Source organism: Mustela lutreola, chromosome 10, assembly GCF_030435805.1.
Source record: "Mustela lutreola isolate mMusLut2 chromosome 10, mMusLut2.pri, whole genome shotgun sequence".
NCBI lineage: Eukaryota > Metazoa > Chordata > Mammalia > Carnivora > Mustelidae > Mustela > Mustela lutreola.
In genome coordinates, this window is record NC_081299.1 from 98,113,770 (window position 1) to 98,137,978 (window position 24,209).

The window sequence follows — 24,209 nt, forward strand, 5'->3', positions numbered from 1 at the left end:
GGTATGTGCGTGGCGCTGTGCCTACTGCGAGCGGCAGCCCAGTTTCACTAAGGCTGCGAGTCGGGATGAGTTGAGCCTGTTTCCCAGCACTCGCTAAACACCCCAACCCACCTCGTCCCTCCCCATTCCACCCCACCCCACCCCACCCCACCCCGCCCCAGCCTCTTGGGTCTGATGACCAAAATCTTCCCACATCTGTTCGCAGAGAGGTACCAAAATAGAAGACTGCCAGAAAGAGAAGTGTTTGGTTACACATCACAGATGTCACAGCCAATTTAGCTAAGGCAGTGAAAGCTGCATATCCCACACCGTTGTGAAACCGCGAGCTGTGGACAAACAGGAATTACCTTTTATGGTGGGGAAAAAAAAATAACGACAAGACATTTAAAAAATCGTGTCTTGGTGAGGAAATAAATGTCAATATTGTTTGCATACATTTTGAATGGCGATCTTCATGGATTACCCCTCTCACCTTCCCCCAAATCTTTCTTTATTTAGAAAACTTCCCAAGCAGTTGTCTAAGACGAAATTTTAAGCTAGAATAGCATGATTTTACAACTTATTTCAAATTCAAATTGATTTCAGAGTCCAAACTTTGCATTCAAGAAGATTATTTGGCAAAATGACGCCGACTGAATTCCAAGTACCAGATAGGAAACCAAACCTGGCAAGGGTTCTGTGTCTGTAATAAAGGAATTAACATGTATGTATTCTACTGCCCTCTCATGGGTAAGATGGAAATATAACTAATGCTAGTAAATGCCTTTTAAGCTTGAGAATAGAATGTTTAGTTTAGCAATCTGTATTATTTTAATGACATGGAGAACAAAGTAAAATAAAATCAGGTTCTCTAAGGGACTTACAAATACTCAGCAAACAGAAATTCAACCTCAGAAATCAAGGAGAGGATTCTTACACTAGGGCTAGTATAAACACGCTGTCAGGATCACACCCATGCTTACAGCGACCAGTACAGAATGTGGAAACATGCATGAATTTGCCTTTATTTTTTTTTTTCCATTTGAAAAGTCATTACTTTCTGAGATGTTTCACAAAATGTTCTTTTTCACATTTGTATCCACACACATCATTTCACACTGTGAACAACTTGAGAGTAGGAATGAAATCTTGTTCTTTATAACTTTGCTGCCTAAATAGAGCCTGATATTTGAGCTGTTTGATCAGTAGCTGTTTATTAATAAATCAAATGAACTATCAGCCCAGCCACTAGGTGGCAACACAGTTGTATGTGTAGAGGTATGGTCTAGCTAATTGGAATTCTACCTGGCTGGCCTTGAGTAACAGGCAGGTTTCTAAACAGTTACATGAGAATCTTATTTTGGTAAGTGGAATTATTTAAAATGTACAAGGACAGCTGACTATAACTTTATTGCCAAGTATGTCCTTACAACTAAGAATCCTTTTGTAAGGTAAGTTCCCCTGAAGTGAAATAGCTCATAACTATGGATTTTCTATATTGGGCAACATATGTTTTTGTCTAAGAATGCCAGACTTCTGTCACATCCTATCAAAAGGATATTTTAATGGTCTATGTGTTTCAAGCAAATTTCATTCTATAAACCAAAAGCCTACATCCTCCCAACCACAAGTCATTTGCTCAAATTTTTGCCCTGTTTCAAGTTATTATGAGTAATTAATAGTTTTTAAGGTGGGGCAAAAATACAAGCAACTGTGAGCAAATGTTTTGCCTGAAAGTCATGGAGACTCTGGAGTCAGACAAACCCATGTGCCCACTGCTACCACTCAACAGATGTGTCCTTGTGCAGGTTATTAACTTCACTAGCCTCAGTTTATTCATCTCCCCCAAATGAAGATATTATTATCTACTTCATAAAGTGAAAATGATTAAGTGAATAATGTCAGTGGAGGAAGATCTAGAGCAATCATTGGTTTATAGCAGAGATTCAATAACTGGTAACTATTATGATTCATATTCTTCAATGAAAATCTCACCCATATTATTATTTGGTTTATTTAATTTAGTCTCCTGATTTAAGGCCTTCAGCAATTAAATTGAGTTCATAACACCAGGTTTCATAGCGATAGGCCATGCGGATTTGGGCAACATTTGTCCTCCGGATGTCATTTCCAATAGGACCATCCTCAAGGTAATTGTTGCCCAGAAACCTTGCTTTCTCCTGTAAGAGGAAAGGAAGCAGAATGATTATTGTCTTTTTATCCTGATATAGACTATAATTACAGCTCCCACAAAGATTCCTTCCTTGCATTACTTACTGACAAAAGGAAAAAACAGACCGCTCAAAGCACTCATCCAGGGCCTCAATGCTCATGGTCTGCTGAGAAGGCAAGTGTATTTTATTTGCCTTGCCAAAGGCAGAGCCAGAGAGATAGAAGACTTCTTTCTAGTCCCTGTCCATAGTAACAGCATATGATTTGTGGGATAATTTTTCCACAGGTGTTTCCCTAGCTATCTTTTCAGTACTCAGTTACCAGATCCCATATACAGAAGGGCAACCAGTCAATAATAGGTCTACCTCATGAGAAATTCCACATTGCAGAACACTGTTTCTTGCCACTTCACACATATCACAGGTACTCAGCTTGAACACTTGTGCAGCAATGGCATATTCTTCCATTAGGGGCTCCTTGGATTATTTATTTAAATGAGGCAAAAAAAAAAAAAAGGAAATAATGTATTAAAAAAAATAACACACACCCAGCAGAAAAAGTACAGTGAAATCTCTTGAGTAGACTCTAAAATTCTAGATGGCCAACAGGGACTCTGGGGTGCCTCAGTTGGTTAAGCGTCTGCCTTTGGATCAGCCCATGAGGGGCTCCCTGCTCAGCAGGGAGTCTGCTTCTCCCTCTCCCTCTTCCCTCTGTTTCTCCTTCTCCCTCCGATCTTTTCCCGCTCGTGTTCTCTCTCTCTCACTCACTCAGTCTTTCTCAAATAAATAAATAAAATTCTGGGTGGGCATCAACAATCCTATGCTGTTGTCCCAAATATGCTGGTGTTGCTTAAGAGTCCACAGGCATACCTTGGTGAAGTGGAATTGCATTGGGTCATCTGTCGACAGCGAGACCATTAGTCCCTTCTGGAGGAAATCTAAAAAAGGATTTTTGGCATATTCTAGAAATAAGCTGTTGTTACTTAATGGCGACATAGCGATGGGAATCTGGGCTAAGAAAAACAAGTACTGTAACACAGGAGTCTGAAAAGGAATAGTGAAAAACAATATTTAAGGATGTTGAAAAAGAGATACAAACTAGAAATGTTAAAACCCCGTGGTCTACCTCAAGTTTCAGCTTTCCACAAAATGATCGCATGTTCTTTAAATCCCTTAGTAAAAAAGAATACTAGTGTTTAAATGTAAATACTATTTAGAATAAATTTATTTGGGATAATCAATTTTCAGAAACATTTGGTCAAATCATATGTTTGAGTTTTAGTTCCCAAGTTAGATGGTCTCTCTCAGGGAAGAAACTTCATCTTGAAACACTTTTTCTTTCTCTACGAGAAAGTTCTGACTCTCGTCGGAGGCATTTGGAAACATGCTATAACAAGAAATCTGGCAAAAACCAGCTTAAGGTAAGCCAAGTGCCTCTGAATTATCCCTTGTCAGAGTTCTAAAATGGAAGCCCGAAGACCTGCATTAATTCATCTCTGCCACGAACTAGTTAGGTAATTTTGAGCAGCTCCTTTGACTTCTCTGGGCCTCTGTAAAATGTACTGCACTTCCTAACCTAAAAATCTTTTTTTGCTCTGCTTTCATTTGATTCCAGTGTTGATAATGACTTGTGACAAAATGATAAGGAAAAAAAATTACTCCTCTAGCTCCAATATAAAACATATTCGGAAGAGAGCCTCCAACTCACCTTTTTTAAATTCAGGCCATGGGAGATATTATCTGCTGTCATGAATGCTGTCATGAGATGGGTGAGAGCCCCAGCCTCGCCGCAGTGAGGTCGGAAGAGGAACGTATTCATGCCTCGTTCCCTAGGGAAAGAGAACAGCCACGGTAGTCACAGGCCGCTGACTATGACCTAGCAGCAATTCTGGGCATGGAGGGGTTTACAAGAAAATCTGGTAGAAAAAAAATTAACCCTCTGAAAGGGAGTGGGGGCATCTAAAAGATTCAGTGAAACTGGCAATTCCAAATCACAATCTTAATTCTTCCCGAACGCAGACTTCTGAAAAAAGAGGCAGCCAAGAGTATTGGGGTATGGAGGAACCTAGTCATGATCTGATTATCCGCAGTTTCAACAGGAAGTTTACCAGTATCACCAAGTTCTCATTTCTCCTGCTCATGCTTTTAAGGGAAAACATTTCCAGAAAACCCTGTTACAATAGTCCTCTACTCCTTACCCATGTATATCAAGAAGGGCAACATGTATGGAGGTCTATAATACATCACACAGAGATTAGTATCAATTCCCAAACTTCCAACGAAAAGGAACTGTGAAAGTTACTGAAGGTTCCAAAACGTCTATTCGTCCTGCTAAATAAAGAAACCAAACAAAAAGACAAGGGAAAGAAGGGTCTGGTTAGGGCCGGTCGGAGGCATCCCAGCAGTGCAGTGGGATGACCACACAGGGCACCAATGTCTCAGCAGAGGTGTGTCAGATAGAATCCTCTCCTTCAAGGCACCTGGATGGCTCAGTCGGTTAAGTGTCTGCCTTTGGCTCAGGTCATGATCCCAGGGTCCCAGGAATCGAGACCCGCAATGGGCTTCTGGCTTGGTAGGAAGCTTGCTTCTTCCTCTGCCCCTCACCCTGCTCTTGTGCTCGCTCGCCCTCTCTCTCAAATAAATAAATAAAATATTAAAAAAAAAAAAAAAGACTCTCCTTCTAGCTCCAGTTCTCGTCTACTCACTTTCTCAGACTGTTGAGCACCGCGATGTTCGCATACATGTAGTAGGCATAGTAGGTGTAAGAGGGATTCTTTTCCATTGTCCACTCCTGGGGCTTGGGGCTCTTGGAAGAGAACATGTGGCCACTGTGTTTGGACTCATCGTCCACACTGTCGAAGCCAGTAATCTGTCCGGAAAAGTGAGCCATGCAATGGGGTCAGTCTGACTGCAGGATCCTGGTCCTCAGACAGACTTTCAGCTCCCAAAGCCCAGGACCAAACGTCAGAGATAAGCAGCAAAAATGAGTCACAGCTATGTGGGAGTTCTGGTTCATGCACAGCAACAGGAAGGCCTAACAGGTCATGCTTACATGCTTGAGGAAGACACTGAGGTCTGGGTGAGCCTGGGGGTTGATGGTGGCCTCAAACACTGGCATGAAAATATTCTCCAACATCTTTCCGAAGTGTGGAAGGAAATTCTTAGATCGAAACACATCACTAGAGGCAAGAATGAAGAGAATTCAGGAAGAAAGTATTTTTAGGATTGGGTAGCCCCTGAGTGAGGGAATCAAAGGACCAACATGCTATGTTCAGGAAAAGACTGGGTCCATTCTAGATACATTCTTCTTGGTTACCCATAAAGAGGGATTCAGTTTAGAACTGGCAAAGAGATACAAATGTCTTGCTGGACAGGTTGTCCCTACCTCTTCTACAAACCCTCTGTGGCAAAAATATTAACCTTCACAGCTAAGTCCAGGTGGAAAGTGAAGAGTATAGGAACTGTGTCACAAAAGATTCAGTGATTTATTTGTGGCGTATAAAATGGGGAGCATGAAATAGTTATTAAAAACACTTCTGGGGACACCTGGGTGGCTTAGTCTGTTAAGCATCTGCCTCTGGCTCAGGTCATGATTCTGGGGTCCTGGGATCAAGTCCCTCATTGTGCTCCCTGCTTAGTGGGGAACCTGCTTCTCCCTCTGCCTGCCACTTACACACTCTCTCTCTCCCCCTCTGAAAAATAAATAAATAAAATATTTTTTAAAAGAACACTTCAGGGGACGCCTGGGTGGCTCAGTTGGTTAAGCAGCTGCCTTCGGCTCAGGTCATGATCCCAGCGTCCTGGGATCGAGTCCCGCATCGGGCTCCTTGCTGTGCGGGGAGCCTGCTTCTCCCTCTGACCCTGCCTTCCACTCTATCTGCCTGTGCTCACTCTCGCTCGCTCTCTCTCTCTGACAAATAAATTTTAAAAAAATCTTTAAAAGAGCACTTCTGGACATTCTAACAAACTCTAATATACCACTCAGTATATGTAATTCACTCTTTTAAGTGGCCAGAAAGATTAGTGAATTTAATCATAACAACTCACTATGTTAAGTACCTTTATGACCCTATTATTTAAAAAAAATTTTAAGCAAGCTCTATGCCTAATGTGAGACTTGAACTCACCACCCAGAGATCAAGTGGCGTATGTTCCACTCATTGAGACAGTCAGGTGCCCCCATTTTAAAGATGATGAAACAAAGGCACAGAGACTCATGAAACTTGCCTAAGATCACACAGCTAATAAGTAACAGAACCAGGAGTCAAGTATTGCCAGTCTAGGTGCAGAGTCCATGCTCCTAACTACCGCAGCTACCACCTCCTTGCTATAATGATATAATAATACAGGAAGTTCTACCCCAGTCAACAAGGTTAGTTTTTTGGCTAAAAAGAAAGGAAAAGACTCCTGTGTTACCAGAGCACACAGAATACAGGGGCAAGTGGCCAGAAAATAAATATAAGTTTGATAAAAGATCAATGATACTGAGCATCTCTGAGGCCAATGAGTAATTAGCAGGTGGTAATATCATCAGTAAATACTCATTGATTATGGGGAACTTGAGCACTTGTAGATGAGACAATCAGCAGATGGTAGTAAAGGTTCTGATACAAGAAAGCTACATCCCAGTCCAGATAAGCATGGGGAAGAATGAGCTGGACAAGAGAAAGAAAAAAATAGAATAAAGTGGACATAGTTCTTAGCCTAGCTACGTTTTAAATATTCTCAATGAGTTATTTTGTGATCACATAATGTCCTGTGTTTTAAAAAAAAACAAACCAAAAAACCTTCTGGCTAGAGAACTGAAGTGAAATGATCTTCCTAACTCCTGTCTCTGGTCAAGAATGCTGAACCCAGAGTGGACAAAACCAGGCCCCCAGGACCGGGTTCTGAGCGGTGCTATAACAAAGCTTATTGTGACTGCATATTCCTTGTTCATGTGGAGGAGGTCAGACAGGTGGGAGGGGCTCTGATGGGGAGGTACATACTAGATCCTGGGGACCTGGATCATCCACGTCATGTTGGGGCAGTAGATGCGGTTACGGACGAACCAGCTGGACAGTTTGCTCCACTCATCAAGGCTGCGGCCATAGATTGACAGGCGAGGTTCGGCGTGCTGGTACTTGGCCTCCACCAGGTCCGCGCCTACCTCCTGCGAAGCCAAGAGAGGAGTTCAAAGCCAGGAATTCCCTCAAGTCCATGAGGGGTCTAAACCGGGGGGTCTGGGGGTGGACGTGGGTACTAGGAAGAACAAAGAACATGTGAAAGGAAGCCAGAGGGAAACTGTTCCACGTTAAGATCTAAGGAAATTGAGAGGTGTCTGGGTGGCTCAGTCAGTTCAGCGCCTGCCTTTGCCTCAGGTCATGATCCCAGGGTCCTGGGATAGAGCCCTGCCAGTGCTGGGCTCCAGACTCTGTGGAGAGCCTGCTTCTCCCTCTCCCTCTGGCCCTGTTCCTGCTCTCTCTCCTTTCTCTCTCTCATGTGCATGCTCTCTCTCTCATAGATAAATTAAAATCTTTAAAAAAAGATCTAAGGAAATTGAGAGATGAGGGGAATCTAATCAGTAGATAAGAAACAGATAAGACATAAAGGAGTCTAGAGAGTGAGGAAGTCAAAGGATGATGAGTCATCCTATCCAAGGCACCTGCAAAAGATATTCAGTTTCTCTTATACCTCCTACTTTTCAAAGCACACATCTCCCAAGTCCTCCATGTCATTCCCTGTCCTAGTGCTCAGACCATGAAGATGAGGGGGAATTCCGACAGTGGACATTCCCAAAGAAATTCTTGTATTCATTTCTGGGGTGCTCGGCCCCAGGGAGAGCACACTTCCTCCTCCTTCCTCTCCCTCCCTCCCTCCTTGCTTCCTTTGCTCTTCTCTCCTTCCTACCTTTCCTCCTCTTCTTCCTCCTTCCTCCCCCTCCTTAAGAACCAGACCAGGTATCACAGATCTGGCTGGTTCCTCCTCACCTTGATGATAGTAGCAAAATATTCTCCATCAATATAATTGTCTGTCTTTAGGTAGAGGTCTCGAAGCTCACTTGCTCCTACAGGATTGTATTTGTCATTGAACTTATCAAAACGCTGGAAGGTCTGGCGTCCCTGAATCAGGAAACAGGAGCACAAGTGTATCATTATACATAGGACATATGGGACATAGAGAGCTAGGAAATGGCCCCCAGGAACGGGGGCCTGGGAACAGGGCCAAGAGTCGGTCTCCAAGAATGGACTCTGGGATAGTCGACAATGAGTGAACCTCAAAATTGTCTGTGGGTGCTTTCAGCCAGCGTGGTCAGGTTAAGAGGGTTCTGAGAAGGGGGTAGTTTGTAGGAGAAAGGCATGTGGGGTTCTGAGTAGGATCAGGAAACTGACACGATCTTTTTCAACCTACAGCGTGAACATCCAGAGAATCAACAGTCAGGTCATAGGGATGCATTTTTAATTTGGCAAAAAGTTCCTTTAAGGTCAGATTTTTCTCCTTGGTGCTATGGACCACTCTGTCAGCATCAGTCTGGTAAGATTTCTTAATAAAGCGGAGCAGATGTTTCTGATTCATGCAGGCAGCCGCATGGATGTGGGTGTCCACCTGTGTGTTTGTTCAGAAAAAGAAAAACAACAGTCAACCCTAATTGTGCTGCTCTTTTGGAGGCTATGGTGCCCAGCAGAAAAGAACCCATGGCACCTCTTTGTACCCTTGCAAGAATGTCACAGGTTAGGTGGATATAATAATAATGAGCATTTCTCTTGGATATCTGTACATCCAATTTACTCCCTATATTTGATCCACATAAAATTCTTGGGGGGCATTCTGCATCCCCAAAATGAAGTAGCTGGCCTAGCCTTCACCCCAAAGAGAGAAAGGATCAAAATTACAACACCATGGCCCAGTGATAGCATTTCTGAGTTGGGTATTTTTATGATTACAATTTTATAAGCTGGAGATTCAATTAATTTAATAGTAAATTCATTAAATTTAATATTTAACCTTAATTATTAATAAATAATTGTTTTAGTATTTATATTCTAAATATATCAATTTATTATTAATTCGTTAACTATTAATAACATAATAAATTTGTTAGATTTCTGTTTGATTAATTAATTGATTAATTAATGATAGATTAATTTATCCATGGTTAAACAGGCGGCTGAGCCAGGATTTGGTCCCAAATATCTGCTCATTTATTGTCTATCCCTACCTCTTACAGTCACGTAAAGGGTCAGAACACATCTCAGAAATGTTTCTAAGTTGTTTAGTTATCCACAGTCCTTAGTGCATTTGATATTCCCAGTCCTCTTGTGAGCTAGACTGGGCAGATGTATTTCCCAATTTTACAAATGAGGAAAGTGAAACTCAGAAATATTTAAGCACCTCCCTCAATATCATAGAGTCAGGAAGTAGAAGAAAAAGGACTAGAATAAAGATCTTCCAAATCCTCAGGTAGCGGTTTTTGAGATTTCATTTGTTTTTGTTATTTTTGTTGTTCACGATCATTTTAACTTTTATGGTAAGGATGTGGTAAACCTTTCTGTTTGGAAAAACCATAGAAATGGCATTTTAACCTTTTAGAGTAATTCATCTGCATTCATTAAACCCACTGAACCTGCAGGAATCTTACAGTAATCAGAGAAACACTATCTTTCTTGTCCCCCTCAAGAACACATTGGGTTAATGTTCTTGCCCAGCAGTGACCTGTGACAATGTTTACCTTCCTGCAATTATAAAAATCTCGGTGGGGGTTGTTCTTCAGCTCCTTTAACTCATCCATCTCGTTGAGCATCTCATGCACCTGGAACTTGGAGGAGAGGAACTTCAGGCGTCGATGGGTATAGGTCTTACTGTGAAAAATTAAATAGCATCGTTCTGAAACATTCAGACACTTAAAGAAAATAGACTCAATTTCAAAATCATCAGGACCCTTATTGCATATTGGAAACAATTACTGGAATGAACATTCAGTTTGAAGTTAATCTCACTTGAAAAATATGGGGCTCCCTGGGCTCAATCTTTTCATCAAAGCTGGAAAGGATAATGAGGGAGGATTTGGGAAGGCAGTTAAAGGCCGGGGTGGGGCGAGGGGCACTTGGCTGGCTCAGTTGGAAGAGCATGAGACTCTTGATCTTGGGACTGTGAGTTTGAGCACCACATTGGGTATAGGGATTACTTAAATTAATAAGAATAATAATAATAAAGCCATGTAAGACAATATTGCTCAAGGTTAAGCGCCCTGGCTTTGGAGATAGCACATTAGGGCTTGAATCCTGGCTCAGCCAGCTGTGTAACTTTGGGCACATTACTTAACTCATGTAACTTTGGGCACATTACTTAACTCATCAAAGTCTCAGCTTATAAAACTGCAAATATAAATATACCCACCTCAGAGAATGATGGCAAGGAGGGAGGAAAAATATACACGAAGGGTTTCACACAATGTTTGAACATAGTAAGCACTTAACAAATACTCATTCATACTCTGAGTAGTAGTAGTCCTAGTAGTACGTGTGGTGGCCATAGTAGTGGGGGTGGGGGTGGTAGTCATGGGGGTGGCAGTAGTAGCAGTGGGGTGGCGGTAGTAGTGATGGGAATAGTAGTTCAGTCACCATCAAACACTTACACAGGTCCTTGGGCAATTAAAGCAAGTAAAAAATTCATATCATCTAAGAAGCTGTCCATATTTAGATAAGGAAGTGGCTTGGGCTCATCTTTGCTGGCGGCCACCTCATCAGGATAGACGTAAACTATGCCATCCTTCATTTTGAGGTGATAACCAAGGTTTTCCGGGAGGTCATCTGTTCGGAAGGGGTCTTCTCCTTTCTTCACAGGAGGGGTAAAGACTTTCTCAATAAAACACAGAGCAATAGATCAAGAAATACGATAAATGGCTGCATAAAAATAACCAAAACATGAAACGTTGTAAGATCTCATTCGTTTGGAATCCTGTACATCTTAGTTATAATTATCCAGTGCTGAGCTAAAGTTTATTTTTGTATTATTTTCCAAAGGTGACTAAATTAGTAGTGTAAAATAACTATAAGATTGTTTCTAGTATAAGAATGATTTTCAAGCTCTTAAGAAGAACTGTTCACATAATTGATATACTACTTACAAAGAATTTTATTTACTGCAGTAGGTTATCAAAGCCTTTCTGGTTAGAACATTTTATGAGCTTATGAGATAATTACATAGAAATAAAAGTCAAACTACAGTTAAAAAGTAGAATTTGGATCTTTTCCTTGATAAAATCAACTTTCTCTATAAGTCTTCATTTAGAGCGGTTATTTTTTAATAGACTTTATATTTTAGAGCAGCTTCAGTTTCATAACAAAATTGAGGGCCAAGTACACAGTTCCCATATACTCGTACCCCCACACAGGCACTGCTTTCCCCACTACCTACACCCTCCACCAGAGGGGTATGTTTGTTAAAATGTATGAACGTACACTGGAGGTCATAATCACTCAAAGTCCAGTCCACTTAGAGCTCACTCTTGGGGTTGTACGTTCTATGGGTTTTGACAAATGTATAATGACATGTATCCATGCTTACAGTATCAGACAGAATAGTCTCACTGCCCTAAAGGCCCCCTGTGCTCCACCTATAGTGGTTTTAATAGAAATGGAAATATAAAACAAATTCTTACTCTAAGAACTATAGTTCTTGTTATAATGTATTACCCTCCTTTTAAAGCACCTATAATTTTACAATGTCTGCTAAAGGAATAGAGAAGGATTTTTGTGGGTAAATGTCCCCTTCTTTCCCACGCTAATGATTTCAGCCTAAGAAAGCTGTGAACAAATTCTATGTGGTCATGGCCTGTAATGCACTTAGCCATTTACTTTCTTTTCTGTTTTTTGTTTTTTTTTTTTAAGACTTTATTTACTTAACAGACAAAGATCACAAGTAGGCAGAGGGGCAGGCAGAGAGAGGAGGAAGCAGGCTCCCCGCTGAGCAGAGAGCCCGATGCCAGGACCCTGAGATCATGACCTGAGCTGAAAACAGAGGCTTTAACCCACTGAGCCACCCAGGTGCCCCTCAGCTTTTTACTTTCAACAAGTGTGTGCCCAAGGCAGCAGGAAGGCTCTAGTTTGCAAGTGATGACTGATGGCCAGAGTGGGGGAAAAGAATATAGAAAGAAAAGGTCATACATTATCTATTCAAAACTGGGAGCTAAGGAACACAAGAAACATAAAACAATATGTTTTCCAATCTTTACACTTAAATATCCTGAGAGATAAAGCATAATTTAGAAGAAACAAAGACAAAACAGATATCCTAAATGTCGATATTATAGAAAAATAGGTAAACCAATTTGATGTATTACCAAACTGGATACATGTTTAAAATGATTTTAATATTAAAAGGCATTATAGAAAAGAAGTTGTAGAACTGGAAATCTTTTAATGATACAGCGATCTTAAAGTTCAGAAACACTTTAATATTTGCCTCCCTTGAAATTTCAATCCTAGAATTATAATCTGAACTAGGTAAAGTAGCTACACAAAGATGTTTACATAAAGCCATTTATGATAGCCTTACTGGAAATAAAGTTTAAAAGTCAGAAATCTAAATGCCTAAAAATAAGAGTTGGTTAAATAAATTATGATATAGTTATATAATAGAAATCTGGGAAATTATTAAAATCTGACTATTGAAAAATAGATATTGAACTTTATGTAAGGGAGAAAATAAACCAGTAAGATATGTAAATAAAGGACTATGGAAAGTCAAAATATGTAGTTTAGATTTATCCAGAGGTTAAAGCAAGTCAGGAAATGATAGTATCTGGGCTGCACGTTGAAGGATGTGGTTGGATCTAGACATTTGGACATTCAGAGAAAAAGTGAACTCTTCCCCTGTTCAGGCACGGGGCACAGCATGACAAGGGACGGAAAGTGCTAGACCACTTCCCACCAGAACTTCCCACCAGAACAGAGTGGAGTAGATAAGGTAAATATATAAATACGTTGAGGGCGCACATCTAAAAAATCAATAAATAAAACGTAGTTAGGAGCCAGCTGATGGTAGACCTTGAATGCCAGGCTGAAGACTGGACTTAAGTTTGTAGGTAATGGGCAGGTTTTTGTTAAGAGAAGGACATGCTCAGATTTGTGTTTCAATAATTGGCACTAAAGTGAATATGAACCAAAAGGGAGTGATACTAGAATTTAACAGAGTAGGTCAGAAACTGGCAATCTGGACAAGAAGAAATATAGGCCTAACTTAGGGTTTAGGGAATAGCAAAGAGGGGAGATTTTTGAGAGATATTGTGCAGAGTCAATTACGATTGTGTATGTGGGCAGGAGAGACAATGGAGTCAAAGATGAGTATATTTTTAGACTGGATTACTTATTCGAGAGTGTTTCCTTATCCATGGGGGATATGTTTCCAGACCCTCAGGGGATGCCTGGAACTGTGACTAGAACTGAACCCTGTATGTACCATGTCTTTTCCTATACTTACATGCCTGCTGATGGGCTACTGGTCTACCACCTTACTCGTATTTGTATAAATTGGGCACAGTAAAAGATTAATAACAACAATGAATAATAAAATAGAACGATTATAATAACAATTTAGTATAATAAAAGTTAGGTGATGTGGTCTCTCTCAAAATACCCTTTTTTGGATTTTATTTGTTTATTTATTTGTTTTATTTGTTTATTTTGAGAGAGAGAGAGAGAATGAACATGAGCAGAAGGAGAGAGATAATCTCAGGCAGACTCCCCGCTGAGCACAGAACCTGACACTGGGCTTGATCTCATGACCTGAGCTAAAATCAAGAGTTGGATGCTTAACTGACAGCCACCCGGGCACCCCTCTCAAAATACTTATTGACCTATACTCACCTTTCCTGTTATGATGATGTGAGATGATAAAATGCCTACGTGAGATGGAGAGAGGGGCATGATGTAGGCATTGTGACGTAGCACTGGGCCACTCCTGACGTGACAATAAATCAGGAGGATCATCTGCTTATGGACCTCAGCTGACCACAGGTAACTGAAACCGCAGAGAGCCAAACCGTGGGTGGAACAGGGTAGGGAGGGGAGGGGGGGGTGGGAAACTACTGTAATCTAGGGGCATATTTGGTATCTAGTAATTAAACCTAAAGATCTATTTTATACTCTGCATGAGAAAACTTCTTACCTGGGTAGAAGCTCTCATTTGCTACCCAAGCCTCACCCTCAATGTTCCTCAGGTACTTGGAAGGGGTTTTAGGGAACCTCTGAAATGACTTCTGCATATACTTCTCCCGTATACACAATGCCCTGTATAGACCTTTGCAGACCATTTCGAAGTCTTCAACTGTAACCTGCCAAGAAAACATCAGAATATCAGAGTCGCTCCTGTGAAAATCCAGGGAGCAGGTTAAGTTTGTCTTTGGTACGAGCCTGCCTTCAGGGCTGTTTCTGCCCACACTGAGCCTGGCCTGCCCACATGGCTGCTTCCTGCTTGACTTGGGCCCTCGGTCCTCCTCCAGGAGCAGGTCTTGAAGTTTTCCCAACTCTCCCATTTCTACTAAAACTCACCTATTCTAACAGGTCTTGGCTTATACAGGCTGGTGTGTGTTTGCCGAGTTTGCCAGAAAGCAGTGATTATCTAGCAAATGTGATGAAAACATCCCATTCTCTCTAACATGGAGAACACTTTCTTCCTTCCAGTTAAGGATGTTTTACGTAGAGGCTTCTGAAGACAATATCTCAACAGAAAGGCCACATGACTCTAATCTGAGAATTCAAACTACTTTTTGGTCACTAAGGGAAATATTTGGGAATGAATAAAGTGTCACATCCCTCCAACCCCACCACACATGCATGGCCTTCTTTAGCTATACATGAATCAGAACATCATCCATTCTTTTGGATAGTTTTTAACTTTTTTTTTTGCAAGGATAGTTTTTAACTTTTAAAAAAGGATTTAACTATTTATTTTAGAAAGAGAGAGTGTGGGGGTGGTGGTGGGAAGGGGCAGAGGGAGAAGAAGAGAAAATCTTCAAGCAGACTTCATGCTTAACACAGAGCCTGACACAGGGCTTGATCCTAGGACCCTGATATCAGGACCTGAGCCAAAACCAACAGTCAGACATTTAACCAACTTCGCCACCCAGGCAGCCTCTTTTGGATGGCTTTAAAGAGAATTTTGGCCGTGGCTAAAAATAGCAAGATTCTAGAGTAACATTTTCTTAGAATTGCTGGAAATTTCCTAAACAGGCCTCTCCCATGCACCATCCCCGACCCCTGGTTGGGCCTGGCACACCCAGGGAGTCATAACTTGAAATCACTGAAGGCTCATCATCAGAGCCCAAAGACTTTGTGGGACCAGTGCAAGCATGTTTCCAGGGTTTGAGGTCCTGATGTTGATCCTAATCTGCTGAACTCTTCTTAAAGTCTGCTGACATTGGCCAAGAGAGTCTGGCTCAGGTGGTGGAGCTAAGGGTCTGCTTCCAACATGGCATGCTTGCGCCTTTGCCACATGGTGGGCCACCAGTCTATCTTCTCCAGGATAAGAGCTGGAAAAGATATTCACCTTGGTGTCTTCTGCACTTAGCACACCATTCCTCATACAGAGTAGGTGCTGGGTAAGACCTGATTAAATGGCATCAATTGATTAGCAGGGATTAATGGCCTTGGAAACTTGGTCCTGATCCCCCTACCTCTCTGTTCAATTACAAGGGCGAAGACCAATGGGGCACAGATTCCAGCTCAGTAGGGTTTTGCTCATCACCCAGCCACATTCAGCCAACAGGTACAGCAACACACCTAGTTCTTCGAAGACTCCCAGCTATGGTTCCATGTGCCCTCCAGCTTTCAGAGAAGAAGTAGCTAGCTACTACTCCCTGATTTCTGTGAACTCATCGTCCCTCCCATATTTCTTCTTTTTATTTTTGTTTCTACCAAGCACAGAGGTATCAAGTTTGTCTCCCAATTTTTATGGCTTTTTTTTTTTTTTGAAACTTCCAGGGCGGGTGTGTGTGTGTGTGTCTCCAAACCTTGTTTTCCCTGTCTCTAGTAAACATCTCCTTTCAGTTATTGACCATCTAAAACGCCAACCATTTGCAGAGCACTCGTGTTATCATACAGAAAGACATATGAACAGACAAGAATCATGTTTGTTTTCTTGCTCTGTCACTTTTAGTATCTTGGGACTGACCCCAAGTGGGTCAGTTACATGAGAAGAGGGCTTAGGATGGGTCATTAAAACTATATTTGGAGCACAGACTGATAGCTAGCCATCGGTTTCACCAATATGATGCTGATTCTGCAAGTCCATGTGGCAGAGATTTATTAATTGCCCAACTGTTCTGGATAGGACAGGCAGGTCAAGTTGTTTGTGACATAAGTTTACGATCCCTGTGGCATAACTAGGGTCTATTCCAGGCAATAATCTACTGTGTAAGCATCTGTAATGAAATCAGAGATGACCGCTGGTCAGAAAAACAAAACAAAACAAAACAATAGCCCCATTAGACTTCTCTAGCCTGTCTCTCATCTTCCTTCTTTTCTCTGGGCTCTCTACTCCTCTCATCTCCCTCTCTTTCTTCCCATCTGTGTTTTTGTTTTTTTGACTGGTTTATGCTGCCCTCTCTCTAGGTCTAGGGCTGCCCTGGCACCATCTTTCCCCAAAAGTCCCCTGTGCCTCTCAAGGCTCCCTGTCCTGCTTCGTGGTATCCTCGGCGAGACTAGCCCACCAGCTGTTCTCATCTCCTGTGCCCAAATTTGTCTAACGTATTCCATAACACACAGGGCTTCCTGTCACATATTCTCCATGTGCAAGCAAATGAGATGAAGGAGGATGAATTCTATGGGATGATAAAACAGAAATAGAAGGTATAGCATATTGGTGTTGAGAGGCAATAAGGAAGTAGAACAAGGACAAGCTAGCTAACACCTTTCTCAGTAGGAAGGGAGGAAGGCAAGGAAGCTGAAATAATGAAGCTGTGTCTTCGCAGCAGCTGCATCTGAGGGACAGGGAGCGACTCACCCCTGAGGCATAATCGCCGGTGATCTGCACTCTCTGGAAATCAGGCACGGTCTGGTAGGTTGGAGATGAAGAAATGTATTCGTCGATGTGGGACAGTTTGGTGGACGATGTTTCACATTGGGGAATGGACAAATTAACTGTCTTCCGTCCACGGAAACGTTTTTTTCTGGATTTGAAATGCAAAAATAAAAGGATTTAATGTTGGCCTCATTGGGAGTTTCATTGTGATAGAATGATGTTTCACTGTCCAATTTCATTTTGAGGACAAAAAGTGAAAATTAAAATGTCAGCGGCGTGTCAGAAACAGGATTCAAGCATATGGGAAGAGGTATCACATGACTGTATTCCTTTCTTCCTGGTAGCCCTTGGAACAGTGGGCCTTTGGGAACACACTAGAAGGCTTTCAGCATGACCTTGTTCTTCACAGGCAGTGGGCTCCTAGCAGATAGGGGTCTGGGTATCATAATAAGCATAGGCTTTGTCAGTCACTACATGTGTCGTTTTATGTTTGTTTTTAAACTTTTGATCTTGTGTTGCCCCATATGAAAATGCCTACCTTATAGGAATTCGGTGAGATTTAGTGTATGGAACTTGTAAGTTGCTTAATTAGTATTACTTCCTCAAATCAACAAGTATTGAGTTTCTGCTCTGACCTGACCCTTATGATAGGTCCTATGGGGCATGGCCAAGAAGGTGGACTGTTGCTCTTTCCTTAAAAATATAAAATGAAAAGGATGACCAGGGCAGGAGGACAGAAATGGAGGGTTGTGTCCCTGAGGCCTGGAGAAGGTCAGACTGGCCAGAGGGCAATATTCACATCAGAGAGCACAGTGCTAAGGTTGGCTCAAACCGACCTAAAAATGAGGCTCTCGAGTTCTGGTTTCTATACCCCTGGTATGGAAGCTGAGTGTGTGCCTAGCAGCCATCAGCCCACTGTGGTTTGGAACAGTTGCCCAGGAGCTCACATCTTCTTTCTTGGATAGATAGGGAGGCTTGAACTAAAGGAAGATGCCATGAGCAGAGGATGTCTACCATTTTCTTCTGAGTCATTGGTAAACTTGCCCTAGCTTATAAGGTGCTGGGGTGAGGGTGTTGGGGAGAGGGAGGAGTTTTTATCTCTGGCACAGTTCTTCCTCCATGTTGAACCATCATTCAGACAGACTGACATTTCTGCTTCCTGTGTCTCAATGTCCAAGCATTCCCTTTACACCGCTTACCTCCTGCCTTCTACAGAGGTGGCCATGGCCTCCAGGTGGAATATGTGTGCTTGCATCTCCTGATGAGAAATTGGGCAGATTTCATCCACATCAAAGGGGGAAATCTCATGACGGCCTCCCTCATCTTTGACTTCAGAGGCGAATACTTTTTCAGCAAAGCTACGTAATGCATCATCAATTTCTGAAACAGGTTTTCATGGGTTAGTATTTAAGAACCCTTTGTCAGAGGTCATTAGAGAATTCCTGCCATGTGTAAGGCACAGTGCTAAAGACTGCCTTGGGGGGGGGTGTGACTCTCCTATACTCTAACCAGTGTCCCAGAAACATGTCAGAGTTCAATGTCTGCTCTCTCTTTAGAGGTTTCCCGGTGGGTAGATTGGAAATCCATTCACAGAGACATAGGTCAGATTCCCACAGCACATCCCAGGAGGTCCTGAAGATGGGACTGGCTTCTTGTAGGACTAGCACTTAATCTAAAATCACCTGTTTCTGGCAAGGCTAAATCTGACTTCATAGTAACCATGCAACATAGTCCTTCTCATTAGATTGGTGGAGTTTTTCTGATGCTTGTGAAGGAGTGAATAGGATTGCTAGTCCTTGTAGTTTTTCTTCCTAAAGAGAACCAGGGATGTAGGTAGTTCTGAGAAATGAGTATGTATTTGGGGTCTTTTCTCCTCATGGAGCAGATATTGTGTTTCTCTTAGACATTATTTCAAATCCTAACAACTTGATGATACACTGAGGAAGGGAGCCACTGAAATTTACTACCCAGTGTTGGGAGTCCCATTTCTTGTAGACACGTGGCCTTCCGTAATGAATGACCCATAGAAAGCAAATTTCACTTTGCATGCTTTAATATGTCCATCTTTTTAAAAAAAAAGTTTGTTAATTAATTAATTAATTTTAAGTGATCTCTACACTCAGTGTGGGGCTCGAACTCACAACCCTGAGATTGAATTGCATGCTCTTTCAACTGAGGTACCCCTTAGTATTCCCATCCTTAGAATGGGTGGAGGGGTAACCTTTTGCTTGGCAATGACTAACTCCAAAACTCTCAGGATGTAAGACAACTAATTTCATCATATAGGGGGGTGATGGCCATTAAGGATCTGTTCTTCTGTTAAGTTCCATTGCATTTTCCACATACCCAGTTGTTTTAGCATTACTTCTAATACTTCCAAAATCTCTTGGTATTTCCAGAAAAGAGCAGGTAGCAAATAATGAGAATGACAAACAAGTAGCTACTTGAAGCAACAGAAGATGGAACATTCTTCACATGATGACAGAGCAAATTGCATGCAAAGAGAAAGTACCCCTCACTTCTGTCCCATCAGTATCTATACAGGTATCCAAAATGCCATGTTTTCAAGTTTAACCTAAGGAAGTGTCATATGCTCAAGTCCCTGTTCTTCACTTAGTAACACATTTACCTTACTCTGTCTTAGTTTCCTTATCTGTAAAGTGGTAAGACTTATACCTACAAAACCTCACTCATAGGCTATCATGATAATGTACATGGAAATGCTTTACAGAGAATAAAGCAGTAGCTCAGACTGAATAATTCAACTTGGTGGCATTGGTCAGACAGCTATGTGGCATTTGAGGCTAGCTTTGGGCTGGCTATTAAGGAAAAGATCAGTGATATGACTTAATTTAGGCTGAAGCATACATTGGAAATGATAGCGATTGTTTCCTAACTTTGCCAACACTGTCAGGTCAGCCTGCTTTCAAAATCTGGCTTCTTCCAGGAGAATATTAGCAACCCACTCTACTGGCTGAACTTTATCATCTATTTGCTTCATTAGACTCAAACAAAGCCTGAAACTGGAAACCATCTTTGGATGCTCTGGAGTGGTTTTTTTTTGACAAGTACCACAATCCAAAAAGGACCAAATGGAACTCTAAGTAGGTACATTTGATAGCCTGAGAATACCTCACCACCCCACTACCAACAGATTCCCAGAAATTAGTTTCATTCCTGCATGAGAATCACAAGCAAGCCCATGCACCTCAAGGATGAATGGCAGGCAGAAGTTAGAAGAGGCTTCATGCACCATGAAAGGCAAATAAAAATAGGCTGGTTGGTTATGATGAGGAGGAGGAAGATGAGGATGGAGATGAGAATGAGCACAGGGCTGGCGATGAGAATGCACCTGGCTTGTCATGGTGGGCCTGTGGCAATGCTGTCAGAGGCCTCAGGAAGGACGGCAGGGAAATGGATCCCCAGAAACCAAATCTTACTCGCTGGATATCTAGCTCTTCCAGGACAAGCAGTCTTTATCTAGGACTGCACATATCCATTTGTTTCATATGTTCAAACGTTATTGTTTTTCCTAAGGTTGCATCTCCCTAAGCCACTATAGACAGTTGTCAAGTAGAAACTCTACTGTCAAGAAGTGGTTTACATTATGCCCCCAAATTATATGGTTGATGTTTCCTTCCACTGAATCAACCAGTTGCTTTGACTTCATGCAACCACAGCTGCAATTTGACTCTGAATTCAAGAACTCTGCCTTTCAAAAATATTTCAGGGAGTGGTGATGATTGTGGGAAGGAAAGAGTGAAACTGGTATTTCCAAAGATGAGTAGATAAGATCTGGTGACAGTTGGAATTCCTGGCGTAAAGGACAGATGACTTCCGTGGGTTGCACAGATCATTGTTGAGTTCTTTTTTGAGCATATTATGCTCGTGATAATGCAGCATCACATCTACATTTACATATAGAATCGACAGAGAATAGAAACAAGTAGTAGAATGACAAAGCCAAGACACTGAACTAGGGGAGAGGAAAAGTGTCTGTGGCAGCTGGATGGCCTTGGGCAAACCCCATAATCACAGGGAGCCTCAGTGCTCATCATCATAACAGGGGAATGTTAATAATAACGATGTCAACTTCAGAGAACTGTTATAAAGATTAAACAAACATACTTTAAAAACTACACAGTACTATAAAGAAGTTGGGAATTATTATTATTAACATGGGAAGTGCAAGATTCTTGAGAAAAGGAATATCATGCTTGCCTCTTCACTCAACAAATCCGGAAAAGCATGCTTATTTCCCAGCAGTGCTTTAGGGGGTGTGTAGGAAAGACAGGTCTTAGGGGTTTCATCTGCCACATCTCTTTTCATGGAGGAACTCCAAGGCAGACTTACTATTCATCAGCTAAAAGACAAATCTCATTTGTGATGGAGGGAAACATAGAGTTACGGTTTTACGTAAAGCAAGATTCTATTTTATCTGGTCACCAAAATTGACCATGAAATGTTTTGCTTTCGAGCTGAGGATTTCCTAAGGCAAGACTCAATAGACCCCTTTGGCTAATCTATATCTAAAGAAGAACATATATTATTTTAAAACATCAAGTGAATGCCCCATGAGAGACTTTTTAAAAAAATAAAAAATGTGGTTTTTCTTGGGAGTCCAGAAAATCCATGAGTTCATTTGTAATGCTATGGAATATCTATGGTCATTACTAATCTTTAAAAAAAGAAAGGATTTTATTTATTTATTTGAGAGAGAGAGAGAGCACAAGCAGGGGGAGGAATGGAGGGAGAAGCAGACTCCCCACTGAGCAGGGAGCTCTAGGTGGGACTGGATCCCAGGACCTGGGGATCATGACCTGAGCTAGAGCAGACGCTTAACTAACTGAGCCCCCCAGGCACCCCTGGTGATTATTAATCTTTGTTGGCTTCCAATGATATTTAATAAACACTGCTGAAAAATACTCTTGTTTCTGAATTAATGAATAGTGTCATTTTTTAACTGATTCTTAGGCAAATAGCAGGAAAAGTAGTCCAAAATACTCACGTTTTTCTTCAGCTGTATGAAGAAAAATAAAACAAGATAAAAGATATAAACAACTTTCAGAAATGATAGTGGCTGTTATTCAGTGCTTTGGAAAAGAAATGCGTAGACTTGTACAAGAAGGGTGTGTGATGGAACTTGATTTACCTACAATTTGCTGCCATCAGAAGCCCCTAGGAATATGGCCAGTATACATCTTTTTTCCTCTCTTTTTTATTTCTAATATGGCTCTTTAAATTTATGTTTATAATCTTAAAGAGATACTCTTTGTAAAATGTGATTTTAAAGAAATTTGATCTAGAGAAATGGAAACTCTCTTACGATATTGGTTGCGTGTAAACCATGCACCTCATCTGGTCAACACTTTAGTAACACCTACCAAACAGCCATTACTGAGAATCTATCCTACTGATTTTCATACTTAAAAATGGAAAAAGTTTTGGGTGCAAATAATGTTCTCAGAGTATAATCATACTTACCCCAACTGTAGAGAACCTGGAGGATTAGTTAAGGAAATTAGAATATTACACTGCCGTTCAAAATGATGTTAGGGAGAGTTTTAAAAACCATGGTAAACGATTAGGTCATAATATTAAGCCCCCCCCCCAAAAAAAAGGCAGGCTATAAAGTGACATGTATGGAATAATCATAACAATGCTTTTAAAAATTCTTTAAATTTGCATAGAAAATAAATTGACATGTGAAGTGTATCTTTGGATGATGGGCCGGTGATTGTTTTTTTTCTTGCTACTACTTGTTTCTGCACTTAGCAACACCTTTACTTGAATATTCTGCATTCTCTACATGAGTGTTACTACTTTTATTTTCAGTGTCATTTCTTTTTCTTATTTCATAGGAGGCATGTATTTCTTTCACAAAGAAAAAGACATTATTATTCTAAAAATTACTATGTGTACAAACCTAGATTGTGATTGGGTTAATATTTCCCTATGCTCATGGTTGTCAGCTAAATCCTCTAGCTAAAGATGTCGTAGGGGACCCTTTTCACAATGGTGACAGCACCGGTTTTGTTTGGACGAGCAGAGGGGATTTTAAATATCTCCCACAGTTTTCAAACTGGGATCATCCAAGATGCTACCACATGACACAGCTCTAGGAAATCACCTCCCTTCCAAAACTAACAAGAAAAAAAAATCCTTGAAAATCATGTCTTGCTTCTTCCTGAAAAGTATTATTAAAGCTACTCTGACCCTAAAGAAAGGATAGTCAAAGCTGACAAGATACCTAGAGGAACAGGTTGCATTTAAAAGAATGGAGCTCTCCAAACGCTTTTGCACACCTACCTGCAAGTTTCAACAGAGGCATTGTTGCCGGGGTCCTGGATTCTAGGATAGCACAGGAGGAAGGAGGAGCGAGGAGAGAGGCTGTGGGGATGACTGTCTGACAGTAGAATACCCTGACACTCATTTTGTGATTTTGCTTTGCACCTGTAATCCGACCCTTCTCTGCTAAAAAGAGAGAGATGAGTTTAGACCTATTTATAGGTTGAGGCAATTGATGGTGCAAAACAGGTGAAGCCTCTGGTCTTTACTCAGGGATTTCAGAGATGATACGTGCTAGGTCAGGAACCGCATTTTATTACTTTCTAAATCTTCCAACGGATTGGATTCTCCTCAAGTGTAGCTTTCTCACATGACCTGACCACCGGTGATGATTTATTTATTTATTTATTTATTTATTTATTACCATGGGAATCTTCCAGGCTCGAATGTCCAAGGTCTCAGGATTTCAGTCATGAGAAAAGCTTTCTGTAGTTGATGAATATACTGGTGTATTCACTGAGTTTGCAATACACACACAGACACACACATGTGTGTGCACTCACACATTTTCCTTAGAAATACCCTTGATTGAACAGAAACTCACCCGACGGAACTTATGTAATACATGAGGTGGTAAACTTACTTCCAATCTTAGAGAAAAGTCAGCTGCCATCAGAGTGCTCAGTTACCCCTACTCTGTAAATTGTTACAAAAGGAATAGTATCTTTCTTTTACATAACATTTTATAGTACACAGAGCATTTTCCAGACT

The 24,209-nt window shown here is 41.3% G+C and overlaps 1 protein-coding gene across 1 annotated transcript; it reads right to left on the reverse strand.

Annotated features, from left to right (window-relative positions):
* Positions 1-980: 980 nt before the first annotated feature.
* AMPD1 (adenosine monophosphate deaminase 1) lies at positions 981-23,619 on the reverse strand. Its single transcript, XM_059137629.1, has 15 exons — positions 23,460-23,619; positions 18,350-18,530; positions 17,133-17,298; positions 14,298-14,463; positions 10,765-10,984; positions 9,859-9,988; positions 8,541-8,735; positions 8,120-8,251; positions 7,139-7,302; positions 5,203-5,329; positions 4,856-5,019; positions 3,859-3,979; positions 3,021-3,194; positions 2,517-2,627; positions 981-2,159 (listed from the first exon to the last, which is right to left on the reverse strand). The coding sequence occupies exons 1-15, from the start codon at positions 23,581-23,583 to the stop codon at positions 2,001-2,003; spliced, it is 2,334 nt and encodes a 777-aa protein (XP_058993612.1). The 5' UTR covers positions 23,584-23,619; the 3' UTR covers positions 981-2,000.
* Positions 23,620-24,209: the final 590 nt, after the last annotated feature.

Coding starts and splice junctions, on each gene's coding strand:
- AMPD1 (XM_059137629.1), bottom strand. CDS start 23,583: ATGAGTGTCAGGGTATTCTACTGTCAGACAGTCATCCCCACAGCCTCT. Junction 14,464..17,132: donor CCGGCGATTATGCCTCAGGG/GTGAGTCGCTCC, acceptor TTTTCTTGGCAG/GTTACAGTTGAAGACTTCGA. Junction 8,736..9,858: donor ATTTTTATAATTGCAGGAAG/GTAAACATTGTC, acceptor ACAAACACACAG/GTGGACACCCACATCCATGC.